Genomic DNA, 16,726 nt, shown 5'->3' with positions numbered 1-16,726 from the left:
TAGCATGATTAAGGATTTGTACTTTTTGAAAAGCATGCTTATTTATATACCATAGCTGGGATTTGAACCCAGAACCTAGTGTGTAGTAGGTATCTGTCTTACCCTCTAGACCATGACCCACACTACATGCTAAAGCTGCCGGTAGCATAAACCATACTTCCATTATGATCAATTCGATAGAAAAAGTAGCATGATTAAGGATTTGTACTTTTTGAAAAGCATGCTTATTTATATACCATAGCTGGGATTTGAACCCAGAACCTAGTGTGTAGTAGGTATCTGTCTTACCCTCTAGACCATGACCCACACTACATGCTAAAGCTGCCGGTAGCATAAACCATACTTCCATTATGATCAATTCGATAGAAAAAGTAGCATGATTAAGGATTTGTACTTTTTGAAAAGCATGCTTATTTATATACCATAGCTGGGATTTGAACCCAGAACCTAGTGTGTAGTAGGTATCTGTATTACCCTCTAGCCCATGACCCACACTACATGCAAAAGCTGCCGGTAGCATAAACCATACTTCCATTATCATCAATTCGATAGAAAAAGTAGCATGATTAAGGATTTGTACTTTTTGAAAAGCATGCTTATTTATATACCATAGCTGGGATTTGAACCCAGAACCTAGTGTGTAGTAGGTATCTGTCTTACCCTCTAGACCATGACCCACACTACATGCTAAAGCTGCCGGTAGCATAAACCATACTTCCATTATGATCAATTCGATAGAAAAAGTAGCATGATTAAGGATTTGTACTTTTTGAAAAGCATGCTTATTTATATACCATAGCTGGGATTTGAACCCAGAACCTAGTGTGTAGTAGGTATCTGTCTTACCCTCTAGACCAGGGGTCCCCAAACATTTTGGGTTGAGGGCCGGGTCAACATACTTCAGACCGCTGGTGGGCCGGAGTAAACATAAAATGATGTAGAAGTCTTTGCGGACCAGACAGTGAAGCATACCCAGGTGACAATCTGCAAGCCAATTGGACAGCAGTGTCACCTGATGTGGAATTTGATTGGAAACCAGCAAAATTTCTGCTTTCTGGCTTCCATGTGGATGGGGGGTGCTGCACTGCTATTCCATATGTGGACCACCAATATTTAAAGATGTAGCTGACTGCATTTATAAGCAATACATTTTCTGTGTGGGGGGCCGGTAAGAAAGCCTTAGGGGGCCACATTCGGCCCGCGGGCCTTAGTTTGAGGACCACTGCTCTAGACCATCAACCACACTCAGGGCCAGGATTTAGCATGTAGTGTGGTCAGAGGTGGGACAAGGTCCTTCAGCACCCAAGGCTGAGACAGCAAAGTGCGCCCCCCCATCCCTCCCACCCCAGCTGTCACACACTGATTGCTATTACACTAAGAGGTGCCCCAGGCCCCCCCCCCCCCACCCCCAACACCTTAATCTCTACTTATCTGGCTTGCTGTCGCTGCCATGTATCACCTTTTCTTATTTCTTTCTGCTTCAAACACAATTGGGAATGACAGCTGAATGAATTGTGCACCCCCTCCTACACTGCGCCCTGAGGCTGCAGCCTCTCCAGCCTCAGCCTTACTAGTGGGTAAGACAGATACCTACTTCCATGCAGTGTGGTTCATGGTCTAGAGGGTAAGACAGATAGAGAGAGAGAGAGAGATTTTAAAATTTTTCCGACGGAATTCCGTGTAAATCGGAATTCCGCGGAACTGACCCGGTATACCGTCGGAATGGAACGGTAACGGAATTTCTATATGTCGGAATGCGGAATTGTGTCGGAAACGGAAATCGGCTATTCCGACCATGCCTGGTGACTGTGACCCTGTCACCTAAGGATGCAATGTCTGCACGTACATCTGCTGTAAAAGCAGAGATATCTGCCATGAGTGATGTTCTGAAAGACAGGAGAATGTCTTTAATAAATGTCTGCGTGGCTGCAGTTTCAGAGGCAGGGAAGGATTCTATAGTCTCTGCACATGAGTTAAGTGAGGGCAGGGCTGGGGCTGGAGGGTTTACCTGATCTTCAAAGGAGTCCCTTCTGGGTCTAGACTTGGCTGGACTGTCAGAGGGTGACGAATGGTGTTCAGCTTGTGCCTCCTCCGACTGTGTGTTTGTTTTAGAGGTCGCGTGAGGTCCGTGCTGGGTATCAAAGCCATCTTGTGTCATGTCTGTCTTGCGAGCTGGCTGGGCCCTGAAGAAATCTGAGACTTTCCTGGGTTGCGGAGGGCTTCTTTTCCTCCGTTTGGTGTTGTCTACCTCCAGCTGCATCTCCTCTTCCATTTAACCTTTGGAAGTCTGTGGTATGTGCTTACTTTGAGCCGGTTTTAGTGCTCTCCGTGGGGAGCTCAGCTACACAGCGTCCTCTCCGTCCAGCTTGCTAGCCACGCCCCCCAGGATTATTATTTCTTAAAGAAGAGAGACTAAAAAGTGTTTTTGAAAAGGTGAAGTAGGAACCAGTGTGGTTTGAATTACAAAAATAGTATCTTGCTTACAAATTATCATATCCATAACAATGGTGAGGTGGGGCTGTGTCCTAAATTTGACCCTTTTTTTTGATCTCTGAAAGTTGGGAGGTATACATACATTAAGAAATTCTGGCTGCAGGCACTGTCCCCAATGCCTCCCCAACCCCTGCAGAGCCTGTGAAACAAGCAAGAAAAGGTGGAACTTCTCCCTTGCTCTCTGCCCACTCCCCACTTACTCTTCACCTCCTTTCAGGCCTCCTCTCTTCATCATGAAGTAGTGGAGAGCTGGAAAGAGTTTAGGAGGGAGCAGGGGAAAAGATCTGCCCCTTCCTGTTTATCCATATTTTACAATATTTAGATGGGCGCCACTGGACTGGGAGGCAGTGGAGTGGAAGACAGTGCAGGCAGGGCAGCAAGTATGTGTGCCATAAAGACACATACCTAACCTTCAGTGGCATAGCTACGGAGCTGGAGGGCCCCATGCAAGTTTTACATTGGCGCCCCCAAGCACTACAGTGGACCTTTGCAGGCCCACTGTAGTAGGCCTGCCAAGGCCTACTACAGTGTCAGAGGTGCAAGAAGGGGATGGGGAACAGTGTGTTAATGATTACCACTATTCTAAGCATCTATAGAAGTGATTATTACCAGCACAGGACCAATAGAGAGCTAATAATGCAATTGAGGGAGGGCACCTTGAGTGCTGAAAACCCCAGCTACACCTCTCCTCAGGGAATACATTTTCTTCTTAGGTATAACATTTTTTTAGCACCTTGCAATAAAAAATTAACTAAAAAGTGGCTTAAATATGAAACCTATTTTGTGTTTTTTCTTGCTTGCTGGTGGCTTAAAATATGTTTTATTGGAAAGGTGTGAAAACATCTGTGAGAAAACGCTGGTGAATAGTTGACTAAATAGTAGCCATAATGTTTGTAGAGTAGTGCAGTTAAGCTATTACCTACTCCAGCACCGGGCAGTCCTCTCTCCTACATGGTATCAAGATGTGACAAATAAAAAAAGAGAAACAAACAACTTTCCTGCTTTAAAAATAAGAACGTTTTACTGGATATATTATTTCATATTGATTATGATTAACTTTGATTGTTTTTACTGCATTCATTCATTTACATAGGCCTTTGTCGCATAATCCAAAAACAAATTGATGATAACTTCCTAGAGCTCAATGAAAAATACAACGATGACCAACATTATGAAGAAGGCGACATTGTCAAGTTTAAATGTAAGACCGGATACTCAGCTGATAGTGAACTAACGGCAACATGTACCAAACCACCGAGTACCAAACCACTGAGTAGCAAACCACCGAAGCCTGCCAGTGCCCAACCAGTACTGAATTATCCAACTTGTATAAGTGAGTAGCGATTTATTGCAAATCAGGAAATTATAAATGTTATAGTACATTTGTGAAGCTTGTGTGCGTTTGTGTATTTGCCAACAATAACATTGCTTTAGCCACATGGAATTTTTCAATGTGTAAAGGTAAAATATAGTAAAACAAGTTTTTTTCAAGCGCTTACGTAAAATTTTTTGATGATGATTGTGGCTGCTGAGATACCCAGAAGATTGTAGAATTCTGCCGGTCGTTAAAGTCAATAAGGCTTGCTGTGAATGGTTATTTCATACAATTTTCTGTAAAATTTGCCAAGTCTGCAAACAATCTTTTGTAATTCTTGGCCATCACTACTCAGATGAGAAAGCAAATTCCCTCCAAGGTTTACTGGTTCCCTGAAAGGGAATAAAGGCTAATTAGTTTAGTCTAAAGCTGTCTTCTCTGTGAACCACATGGTGTGGTGGACTGGAGAAAGGTGTCTTGAGTTTTTTTGTGCTGTGAAAGAGTTGATTGTATTTTTAGTTGTTTCTTTTGACTTAGAACAAACAGTAGGTTAGTTTCTATAGAGAGGTTTCTTAGCTTTAGTAGATTGCCCATCTAATGCAAGGTTTCAATTATTTTGTCAGTCACCCGTATTCTGTATACATTGCAAATTGTACAGCACAAATAAAGCACTGGTGTTGGTGAATCAGAAACGTGTGTGGGGAGGTGCGCATAGGCTTGCTGCACCTCCTGTGGCATCTTCCTCCATTTGTCCGCTATTGCTACCATTGTCTATTTTGTGGTCAGCGCCCTTTGACCTGGACATACTGCGATGCGCATTCGCAGTATGTCCTGTTGGGCTGTCTGTGATAGCATTCAGCATTGGAGCGTGTACACACTGGGTGTGTCCTCACTCTGGTGTGTGCCCATACAGTATACTGGTCAAAGGCAGCCCAATAGGACATACTGCACATGTGCAGCGTGGTATGTCCGGGTCAAAGGACGTCAATCAGGAAATAGACAATGTCAGTGTAATGATCGGTGTCAGCACGCAGAGAGAATCTGATTATTGGCGATCTGCAGTATCACCAAGAATGCAGATATATACCTGATTATTGATGATCTGCAGTATCACAGATAATCAGATATATTGCTAACCTCTGGACACCTGAAGCGTGTGAGTGTTTGGTGTAACAGTAGAGATTGGACCACCGGGGTAGCAGGTGGTCCAATAAGTAGAGACAGACTCTACTGCAGACAAAGACTCCAGGGAAAGGAGACCTTGACTGGTTTAGCAGCAGTGCCCCCTCTGAGAGGCAGAGGGCCCCTGCAGGGAGGCTGAGCACCCAAGGGGTGGGCGACAGAAAGATAGGTCGGACAGGCCGGGTCGGTAACACACTGACAGATAAAGTACAAAACAGTAAGCTGATTCGGTATCCAAGGCAAGCGGGGTTTGGCAACGGAATATCAGAAATGCAAGGTACTGAATCAGAGATCAAAAGGAGTGGTCAGGAAAGCAATACGTCATAACAGATATCAGAACAAGGCCTAGTCTGAGGTGTGAGGGCCGTGATCTCAACACCCTGGAACTATGCTAGAGAATAACACAGATGATATACAGTATTCCTAGTCTGGGGTGTGAGGGCCGTGATCCCAACACCCTGGAACTATGCTAGAGAATAACACAGATGATATACAGTAACTGGCTAAGTATGGATTCCCAGGTCCTCCTGGTTCCACCACACTGAAAGATCTGACTAAGGTCTGAGTGCTAACACATAAGCATTCGCAACGCCAGACAACCAGCAACTGAACAGCAGGAGATATATATAGTAAAGCGCTTCCCAGCGCCGCCCAGCTCCCATCAACCAATCACTGACAGGGCAGGAATCAGCTGACCGCCCTGATCAGCTGATCTTCCTCCTATTGGTATAAAGAGCTTGTCTTGCAGCGCATGCGCGCGTAGCTCTCCATCTGTGTGCACTACTAGGTCCAGACAACCCAGACACATGTTGCTGCGGGGAAACCGCCGCACTGGACGCGGAATCCGCCGCCTTACCGTCAGTACATGCGGCGGCCCCCACACCATTCTTCCCATGTGCACTATTAGTTCCAGATAACCCAGCCGCATGCTGACGCGGACAAACCGCCGCATCAGACGCAGAATCAGCCGCCTTACTGTCAGAACACGCGGCGGCTTTTCCGCTATTCATCACAGTCAGCAATAGCGGGCAAACGGAGGAAGACACCAGGCCATGCGAGTTGCGCGAAGCCTACGTGCACCTCCCTCCACACACGGCATCATTTTGAAATTTAAATTAGGGCTAAGTTATCCTTTAAAGCCATGGCCTCAATCCAACTTGAAATATTGCTAAGGTATCCTTTAAAGCTATGGCCTCAATCGAATATGTGGTAAAAAGTTTTCTAGATAACTGGACAAGAGTCACCCAAAAAAATATAACACTTATGTGGATATCACATATATGAATATATGGAGGTGTCTTACTTCAAGAAAGGTGTCTAGGCTTTTATTCAGAAACACTAATTTATTTGCATGGTTAAGACAATGGGCTCGATTCACAAAGCGGTGATAACTCAGTTATCACGCCTAAAAGACTTTAGGCGTGATAACCTTTGCACTAGCAAAGTTATCACCGCTTTGTGCTCTAACTCGCGCGAAGCTACCGCACGCAAAGTCCCATAGGGCTTAATGGGAGCTTCGCGCGAAGTGCCGGGTGCTGTGCTTGCACGCGCAAAACTTTGCGCGCGGAAAATTCGCGCGAGTTTCTTCTTATCATGCCTAAACTGAGTTTAGGCGTGATAAAGGGGTTTTCACTCGCGTGCAAACACTTTGCATCGCTTTGTGAATCAGGCCCAATGTGTTTCGTGAGCCAAAGGCTCGCTTCCTCAGGCAGGGCAGAGCTACCATAGGAAAAATGGGCAATTGCCCCAGGGCCCCACAGCCTGTAGGGGCCCCCAAGGTGTCCCTCCCCATCTTAACTGTTGCTCCCCAGGGACTTTGCAGAGTATTTGGCAGAGTAGTGTCTCTCTGTGCTGGCAGGCAGGTGAGACACTACACTGACATAGACACTGCAGAGGTCCTAGGGAGCACAGTTAAGTTAGGAGGTGATTGGGGGAGGGTCAGCAGCCAGCTCAGGGGTCCAGGAGGGAAATTTGGTGCAACAAAGGGCCCCTAATGATGCTTTTTGGTCAGGGGGTGTCTGTTGGGGGCCCTCAGGCTAATTTTGCCCTAGGGCCCAATTGTTACTTGAACTGGCCCTGTCCTCAGGGCAATATTGAGCCTAAAAGGATAGATACATAATGCTCAAGGCTCCACGTGTTTAACATTACAACCATATCACATCTATATAACATACAAAAGACAATATAAAAATATAAAATTATACATAAATATAACTAGGGTTGCTCACCACGGATTAATCACGAGTAACCACTGTGGTTACTCATGATTCAAATTAGCTAATTGGCCCAGCTGAGCAGGTGGATGCCGCAGAGTTAATTACCCCTAATGCCGCTCTCCGCTCAGCGTTTCAATGAGGCCCGCAAGCGTCTATTGGAAGCATTGCAAGCCTCGTTATGGAGCACTTCCGCCTCCATAGTGAGGCTTGCAAGGTGTCTATAGACGCTTGCAAGCCTCATTGAAACGCTGAGCGGAGAGCGGCATTAGGGGTAATTAACCCTGCCGCATCCACCCGCTCAGCTGGGCCAATTAGAGCAAATTTGAATCACGAGTAACCACCGTGGTTACTCGTGATTAATCCGTGATGAGCAAGCCTGCATATAACTATATGAAGCACCATATGAAGTACACTATGTAAGAAGAGAATGTCAAAAACAATATCAAACTCCAAATGCAATATCTGGAATAAAAAACATGGATTAAATAAAAAAGCATTATATTAATAATATTAATATAATATAATATTGTTTGTAATATTCAATACAGTTATGTATCTTAATAAATGATAAAAGGATCAAAAATCAGAGCGTGCAAGTAGTAATATTATAAATGCACAGGGGTCGAGTCCTGGGTGGACGGCGTCCAACTGCTTTTTTCAGAGAGTGGACGCCGTCCACCCTGGCTTGTGTGGAGGGGAGCAGCGCAGAAAAGGAGAGCTATGGGGACAGCGGGGAAGGGCGGACGTCTCCCCCCCCCCCTTTTCCTGTTTTCAAATGTCAGGCCGGAGACTTACCGCCTTCTTCCAGCCGCAAGGGACGTTCCGCTCTGTGTGCGGCTAGAAGACCAGACTAGCCGCACACAGAGCGGAGCGTCCCTTGCGGCTGGAAGAAGGCGGTAAGTCTCCGCCCACTTTAGCCGCCGGCCCGGCATTTGAAACCACCGGAGGGGAGAGGCAGGAAGGGGAGCACGAAGGTGAGGGAAGGGGGGGGGGGGGAGATGTCCGCCCTTCCCCGCTGTCCCCATAGCTCTCCTTCTCTGCGCTGATCCCCTCCTGCTGGGGGCACACATGGTTACCTGGGCACATATACCACTGCCTACATATACCGGGGACATATCCCACTGGCTACATATACTGGGCACATATACCTCTGCCTATATATACTGGGCATATATCCCACTGGCTATATATATATACTGGGCACATATCCCACTAGCTATATATACTGGGCCCATATACCCCTGACTACATATACTGGGCACATATACCCCTGGCTATATATACTGGGCACATATACCCCTGGCTATATATACTGGGCACATATACCCCTGGCTATATATACTGGGCACATATACCCCTGGCTATATATACTGGGCACATATACCTCTAGCTACATATACTGGGCACATATACACCTGCCTACATATACTGGGGACATATACCCCTGACTATATATACTGGGCACATATACCCCTGGCTATATATACTGGGCACATATACCCCTGGCTACATATACTGGGCACATATACCCCTGGCTACATATACTGGGCACATATTCCCCTGGCTATATATACTGGGACATATACTGGGGACATATACTAGGCAACTATACCTCTGGCTACATATACTGGGGACTACTATACTCATGGCTACTTATACTGGGGACACCTATAGACCTGGCTACCTATGCTGGGGGTATCTATTTTGGGGGAACTGCTGTCAGATTATCTGCATTTTTGTGAAACCGCTGTTATGTATTTTGGGGAACAGCTGCAGGCGCGGAGCTAGGGGGGGTCGGGGTAGGACAAGTGCCCCGGGGCGCCTGGTCCCCAAGGGCGCCCAGCTGAGCTTCGGGGTTTTTTTGTTTTGTTTTTTTTTGCGGCGGGTGAGGGGAGCAGCGCAGAGAAGAGGGAGAGCTGTGCGGACGGTGGGGAAGGGGGGCCTTCTCTCCCCTCCTTCCCTCACCTTAGGTGCTCTCCCTCCCTCGCTGTCCCCTCCAATGTCCGGGTGGCTGGCAGTGGACCAGACCAGAGTAGTGGCAGATGCATCCGGCGCTGCGACGAGACGGAGGATGTGCCAGCCACCCGGACATTGGAGGGGACAGCGAGGGAGGGAGAGCAGCTCTTCCTCTTCTCTGCGCTGCTCCTCTCCTGCTGGGGAGGGGGACACCTGGCTACCTACTCTGGGCACATATACCCCTAACTACATATACTGGGCATATACCCCTGGCTACCTACTCTGGGCACATATACCCCTGCCTACATATATTGGGCACATATACCCCTGGCTACCTACTCTGGGCACATATACCCCTGGCTACCTACTCTGGACACATATACCCCTGGCTACCTACTCTGGGCACATATACTCCTAACTACATATACTGGGCATATACCCCTGGCTACCTACTCTGGGCACATATACCCCTAACTATATATACTGGGCATATACCCCTGGCTACCTACTCTGGGCACATATACCCCTGGCTACCTACTCTGGGCACATATACCCCTGCCTACATATACTGGGCACATATACTCCTAGCTACATATACTGGGCATATACCCCTGGCTACCTACTCTGGGCACATATACCCCTGGCTACCTACTCTGGGCACATATACCCCTGCCTACATATATTGGGCACATATACCCCTAACTACATATACTGGGCATATACCCCTGGCTACCTACTCTGGGCACATATACCCCTGGCTACCTACTCTGGGCACATAAACCCCTGCCTACATATACTGGGCACATATACCCCTGCCTACAAATACTGGGCACATATACCCCTAACTACATATACTGGGTACATATACCCCTGGCTACATATACTGGGCATATATACCCCTGGCTACATATACTGGGCTCATATACCCCTGGCTACATATACTGGGCATATATACCCCTGGCTACATATACTGGGCATATATACCCCTGGCTACATATACTGGGCACATATACCCCTGACTATATATACTGGGCACATATTATACCCCTGGCTACATATACTGAGCACATATAACCCTGACTACATATACTGGGCACATATACCCCTGGCTACATATACTGGGCACATATACCCCTGGCTATATATACTGGGCACATATACCCCTGACTATATATACTGGGCACATATACCCCTGGCTACATATACTGGGCACATTTACCTCTGGCTACATATACTGGGGACACATACCCCTGCCTACATATACTGGGCACATATACCCCTTGCTACCTGTTCTGTGGACATCTCTACCCCTGGCTACCTGTTCTGGGGACATCTATACTGCTGGCCACCTATACTGGGGACACCTATAGACCTGGGGCTACCTATTTTTGGGGAAGCACTGCTGTCAGATTGAGTGTATTTTGGGGAACTGCTGCCAGGTGAGAGGTGTCTATCATATTAAGGGGGCATTCTGCCTATTTATGTGAAATGCTGTCTATGTATGTGCCTCATGACTGCTGAATTTGTCTTGTTGGGGGCCTCATGGTTACTGAATTTGTCTTGTTGGGGGCGTCATGATTTGTTGGGGGCCTCAAGATCACTGAATTTGTCTTGTTAGGGGCCTCATGATTGCTGAATTTGTCTTGTTAGGGGCCTCATGATTGCTGAATTTGTCTTGTTGGGGGCCTCAGGATTGATAAATTTGTCTTGTTGGGGGCCTCATGATTGCTGAGTTGGTCATGTTGGGGGCCTCATGTTTGCTCATGATTGCGGAATTTGTCTTGATGGGGGGGCTCATGATTTCTGAATTTTTCTTGGAACATGCTGGAAGGTACATACTGAGGGAGGGTGGGTGAGCGTGAGCCTGCTAACCTCCATGTACATTTGAAGGGGCGTGACCAAATGTGGAGCACCCATAACCACGCCCACATTTGGTCATGACCCTTCACCTTAGGGGGCGCATTAATAGTCTTTGTCCCCGGGCGCTGAAAACCCTAGCTACGCCTCTGAACATCTGCCAGATTATGTGTATGTTAGGGGAACGGCTGCTGCCAGATTATGTGAATTTTGGGGAACTGCTGCCAGATTGTGTATGTTTGGGGGACCACTAGTGATGTCGCGAACCTGCTGGAAAAATGATAGAAAACATGTTTCAAGGGATATAATACCTGGAGGCAGACATGATTGAGTGAAATACACATCAAAAATCCCAGGCAAAAATCTAGATTTCACATAAACCCCTATTTTAAGGTCAATTTTCAATTACAGGCCTGCTCTGCTCCCTTCCCTTCTATTGGAGGGAGGAGGGTCTCATCTGCCAGAGAATTATAGTATTTCATAAACGAGCTTGCATACCATGGCTGGGAATTGAATCCAAGTCTCATTACACCATCCAGCCACTGCTTAAGGATTTGTAGCCAGGCATGGCCTTGCCTTTTGTGTTCAACAGTTGTCCAAAGAGAACCCCAGATAGCCAGGCACTGTACCACCAACACTACATGCTGAAGCCAGCCTAGCATGTACCATTTATGCTCAATCCATTTATGCTCAAAAATACGAGAGAGAGAGAGAGAGAGAGAGAGATGAATCTAACTGGCTATCCGGGGTTCTCCTTGGACAACTGTTGAACACAAAAGGCAAGGCCATGCCAGGCTACAGATCCTTAAGCAGTGGCTGCATGGTGTAATGGTTAAGGGCTTTGCCTCTGACACAGGCGGCCAGGGTTCGAATCTCGGCTCTGTCTGTTCAGTAAGCCAGCACCTACTTAGTAGGAGACCTTAGGCAAGTCTTCCTAACACTGCTACTGCCTATAGAGTGTGCCCTAGTGGCTGCAGCTCTGGTGCTTTGAGTCCGCCAGGAGAAAAGCGTGATATAAATGTTATTTGTCTTGTCTAATGTTTCTCTTGGATTGAGCAGCAATGGTACATGCTAGGCTAGCTTCAGTTAGTAGTGTTGGTGGTACAGCGGTTAAGGTACTTGCCCACCCCACAGTTAGACCTGGGTTCAATTCCCAGCCACGGTATGTAAGCTGGCTTTTGAAATAGTATAATTCCCTGGCAGATGAGACCCTTCTTCCTCCGGTAGGAGGGAGGAGGGAATAGGTAGGAGGTAGTGAGTATTATTATTATTTATTGTATTTATAAAGCGGCAACATATTACGCAGCGCTGCACAATAGATAAATGGGTTAACATACAAGGTAGAACATACGGAAACTCACAACAAAACAAGATCATGCAAATGATTTGATAACAATACAGTGTCATAGGTCAAAATAGAGACTGTTCTAGTCCACAAGAGGGGTGATTGTCAGTAAGATTGCATAATCAAGCTGAAAACACTAGGGAGGAGGGCCCTGCCAGAGGCTTACAATCTAAAGGGTGGGGGTGGAGACAATAGGTGCATCTTTTGAGAGGGTGTCTAACAGAACATATTATGGTGCTGGTGTAGGGGGTATGCGAGCATGAAGAGGTGAGTCTTGAGAGCTTGTTTGAAGGTATTAAAGGTGGGGGCGAGTCTAACGGCTGGTGGGAGCGAGTTCCAGAGAGTAGGGGCAGCCCTGGTGAAGTCCTGCAATCGTGCATGTGACTGAGTTATGCGTGGTGCGACTAGGCGCAGGTCATTGGAGGATCGGAGGGGGCGGGCTGGTATGTGCCTGTGGACCAGATCAGAGATGTAGGTCGGGCAGGTCTTGTGCATTGATTTGTAGGCCAAGCACAGGATTTTGAAATTGATCCTAAAGCTGATGGGGAGCCAGTGTAGGGCTTTACAGAGCGGAGTTGTAGAGGTGATGCGGTGAGAAGAATGTATCAGTCTGGCTGCCGCATTCATTACCTATTGAAGTGGGGCAGTATGGTTAGAGGGGAGGCCAGACAAAAGAGAATTGCAGTAGTCTAGGCGGGAGATAACAAGGGTGTGGATAAGGAGTTTAGTGGTGTCAGGGGACAGGTAGGAGCGGATCTTGGAGATGTTGCGGGATCTGGCAATACTTTGGATGTGGGGTTTAAAGGAAAGTTCAGAGTCCAGAGTAACACCTAGGGCTTGGGAGGTAGGGTGGATGGTAGTATTTTCGATAGTGACGTGCAGATCAGGGAGGGGTGCGGCTGTGCGGGGTGGGAATATTAGAAGCTCAGTCTTGTCCAAATTAAGCTTCAGGTACCTGGCAGCCATCCAGGAGGAAATGGATGTGAGGCAGGCAGAGACTTTGTCCATGGTAGAGGAGGAGAGATCTGGGGTGTGGAGATATATCTGGGTGTCATCGGCATACAGGTGGTAATTGAAACCCATGGAGGAGATGATTTTGCCAATTGAGGCAGTATAGAGTGAGAACAGTAGTGGTCCTAGGACGGAACCTTGAGGAACACCAACTGAGAGGGGTGTAGGAGTGGATGAGGAGCCATTGAAAAATGTTGTGAAGGAGCGGTTGGAGAGGTAGGAGGAGATCCAGGCTAAGGCTAGGTCCTGAATGCCCATTAGCTTCAGGGAGTGGAGGAGGAGGGAGTGGTCAACAGTGTCAAATGCCGAGGAGAGGTCCAGGAGGAGCAGGATGGAGTACTTACCTTTGGCAAGGGCAAGGTCATTGACCACTTTGGTGAGGGCTGTTTCTGTAGAATGGGCTGTGCGAAAACCAGATTGCAGAGGATCGAGAAGGGAGTTGGAATTAAAGAAGTTGGTCAGGCGTTGGTGGGTCAGGCATTCAAGAATTTTTGAGGCAAAAGGGAGGAATGAGATTGGGCGGTAGTTGGATGGCAGAGCAGGGTTAAGTGAAGATTTCTTTAGCAGGGGAAGCACAGTGGCCTGTTTGAATATGGAGGGGAAGATGCCGGTGGAGAAGGAGAGATTGAACAGGTGGGTGAGGACAGGGGCCAGTTCAGAAAAATGTGGGCGCAGAGAATAAGATGGTACCGGATCTAGGGGGCAGGAAGTGGCAGGTGAGGTTGCCAGCAGCTGGTTGACTTCCTCCACCGTGACAGGATTGAAGGAGGTAAGGGAGGAGAAAGAGGCAGGAGTCGGATGTGGTGGGGAGGCGGGGGCGATAGAGTGGAGGAGAGAAATATCCCTCCGGATGGTTGTAATTTTGTTGATGAAGAAGTTTGATAGGTCAGTGGCTGAGAGGGTGGAGGTTGGGGGAGGAGGTGTGGGGTTGAGTAGGGCATTTAGGGTGGCAAAAAGACGACGTGGGTTGGAGGCTTGGGTAGCGATCAAGTGAGTGAAGTATATCTGTTTGCTATCTGCGAGGGCAGTATGGTACGTCTGCAACTTGGTCTTGTATCCCAGGAAATCATGGTTGTGGTGGGATTTCCTCCATTTGTGTTCTGCAGCTCGTGTCTCATTTTGTAGTTGGCAGTGTACCATGGTTGGGGGTTGGGGCGACTGTTGGTATGAAAGGTCAGGGAAGCAGCATGATATAAGGCTGCGGAGAGGTTACTGTTGTATTGAGCTGCCGCTTCGTTGGGGCAAGTTAGGCTGGGGAGGGAGGAGGAGAGGGAGTGGAGGGAAGTGGCTAGTACATTGGGGTCAAGGTTGCACAGATCTCTCTGCCAACGTCCAGTTTGGGGAGGGGGACAGGGGGTGCTGGATGGAGTGAGGGTGAAGGAGATGAGGTGGTGGTTGGAGATGGGGAATGGTGCAGTGTCCAGGTTTGTAAGTGTGATGGCTTTGGAGAAAATTAGGTCCAGAGTATTACCAGCTCTGTGGGTGGGGGCGTTAGTATGTTGAGTGAGGCCAAGGGAGTTGGTGAGCGAGAGAAGCTGAGTGGCAGCAGAGGTGGTAGGCTCATCAATTGGAATGTTAAAGTCTCCGAGGATGATTGTTGGGAGGTCGGAGGACAGGATGTGTGGGAGCCAGGAGGCAAGGTTTTCTAGGAAGTGCGATATTGTACTGGAGGGGGGGCGGTACAGAACTGCAATCATGGCTGGGAGGGGATGGTAGAGGCGGATAACATTGGCCTCAAAGGAGGTAAAGTAAAGAGAAGGGGGAGGGGTAAGGACACGGAAAGTGCAGGATGGGGAGAGGAGTAGGCCCACCCCTCCCCCAGGCCTGTTATCTGGTCTTGGGGTATGGCTGAGGTGTAGACCCCCGTAGGATAGGGCTGCGGCTACAGGCCGGTCAGAGGGGGTGAGCCAAGTTTCAGTAAGGGCAAGTAAGGTGAGAGTTTTTGAGATAAAGACGTCATGGATAGTTGTAAGCTTGTTGCGGATAGATCTGACATTCCAGATAGCACCAGATAGAGGAAGAGATTGTCTGAGTATGGGGCGGATGGGAATGAGATTGGGGCGAGAATGTTCGTGGGTATTGGGAGGGTGGGAGATGCGGTGGGGAGAGGGGCTTGGTGGGTGCATTTGGTTGTGGTGGGCAAGAGGGGAAGTATGAGGAGGGGAATGGGGGGCTGGGAGACAGCCCCCCCCCCCATTCATTTGCCTAATTAAACTCTCCCTAGCAGAGTGTGTGTAGCAGCTGTCCCTTAACTAATTAGTGTAGGCAGACGAGTGAGTAAAATGGCACAAGGACCTTGCCTTTTATAAGGGGGGGGGGGGCGCTCCAGGCATGAGTGCAGTCTGATTGGCAACAATATGCCTGCTGACTGTGATGTAAAGGTTAAAGTTCTAAGCATTATGGGGCGAATCGAACTTCCGCAAAAGTTCGCCTTTGCATGGCCAATGCGAACCACCGTAGTTAGCCTGGAACCGTTCGCCGGCGAACCGTTCGCTACATCTCTAGGGACCACTACTGCCAGATTATATGTTTTTTGGGTGTTACGTGTATTTTGGGTGATCCGCTGCCAGGTTTAGCGTATTTTGGGGAACTGCTTCCAAATTATGTGTATGTTGCGGAAACTGCTGCTGCCACATTGTCTATTTTGGGGGAACCACTTCCATATTATCTGTATTTTGGAGGAACTTCTACCAGATTATGTGTCTTTTTGGTGAAATGCTGTCAGATTACATCTATTTTTGGGGGATACACTACGGCAGAGCTCAAACTTCCTCGGCAGACCTTTTACATCACTGCTAAGGTCATGTATATTTGGCCCCACCCATGACCATGCCCACGCCCACGTTATGCTTGACCACGCCCATTTTTTGGCTGGGCTTTCCAAGTGAGTCCACTCACTTCTTTTCCCAGGACTACACCCCTGTAAATGCATGTGTCCATCGGATGTATCTACACCTTTAGACTCTTAAGAATGTTACCTTAGTGACATAGAGATAGGTGAGAGGTGAGAGACTTACCTCAATTGCTATCTGGTGTAACCCAGGACACCTCTGTCGTATGCTCCTACTAAACGAAGATATATATGCCGGTGATAACTTCTTAACTCACGTAGTGTGACGCTCTATGGAGCGCAGTGGAGGATGTCTGTGTATTTACAGAAGTCTATAAGCCGCATTGTGCGCTTAGTGGAGCACATTTAGGAATGTTAATTTGTGGGTGGGAAGGGAAAGTGACACTCCGGTACTGGTTGTGGAAACTTGGATCAGGATAGCTTGCACTCCATGTATTGGGACTCATGTCGGGTTGCCTGGCGGACGTGAGGCTCTCATAGTTGGGAGTGTAACTAGTGGT

The 16,726-nt window shown here is 47.9% G+C and overlaps 1 protein-coding gene across 1 annotated transcript in view; it reads left to right on the top strand.

The window, feature by feature from the left end:
- Positions 1 to 16,726, top strand: part of LOC137521186 (coagulation factor XIII B chain-like) — a 555,357-nt gene that overhangs the window by 532,085 nt on the left and 6,546 nt on the right. The window contains exon 11 of the mRNA XM_068240116.1: positions 3,587 to 3,826. Within this exon, the coding sequence (XP_068096217.1) occupies positions 3,587 to 3,826 (240 nt within the window). The remainder of the gene's footprint in view (positions 1 to 3,586; positions 3,827 to 16,726) is intronic.

Source organism: Hyperolius riggenbachi, chromosome 6, assembly GCF_040937935.1.
Source record: "Hyperolius riggenbachi isolate aHypRig1 chromosome 6, aHypRig1.pri, whole genome shotgun sequence".
Classification (NCBI taxonomy): domain Eukaryota; kingdom Metazoa; phylum Chordata; class Amphibia; order Anura; family Hyperoliidae; genus Hyperolius; species Hyperolius riggenbachi.
Note: the sequence above shows the minus strand (reverse complement) of the source record. Positions and strands in the feature narration are given on the sequence as shown.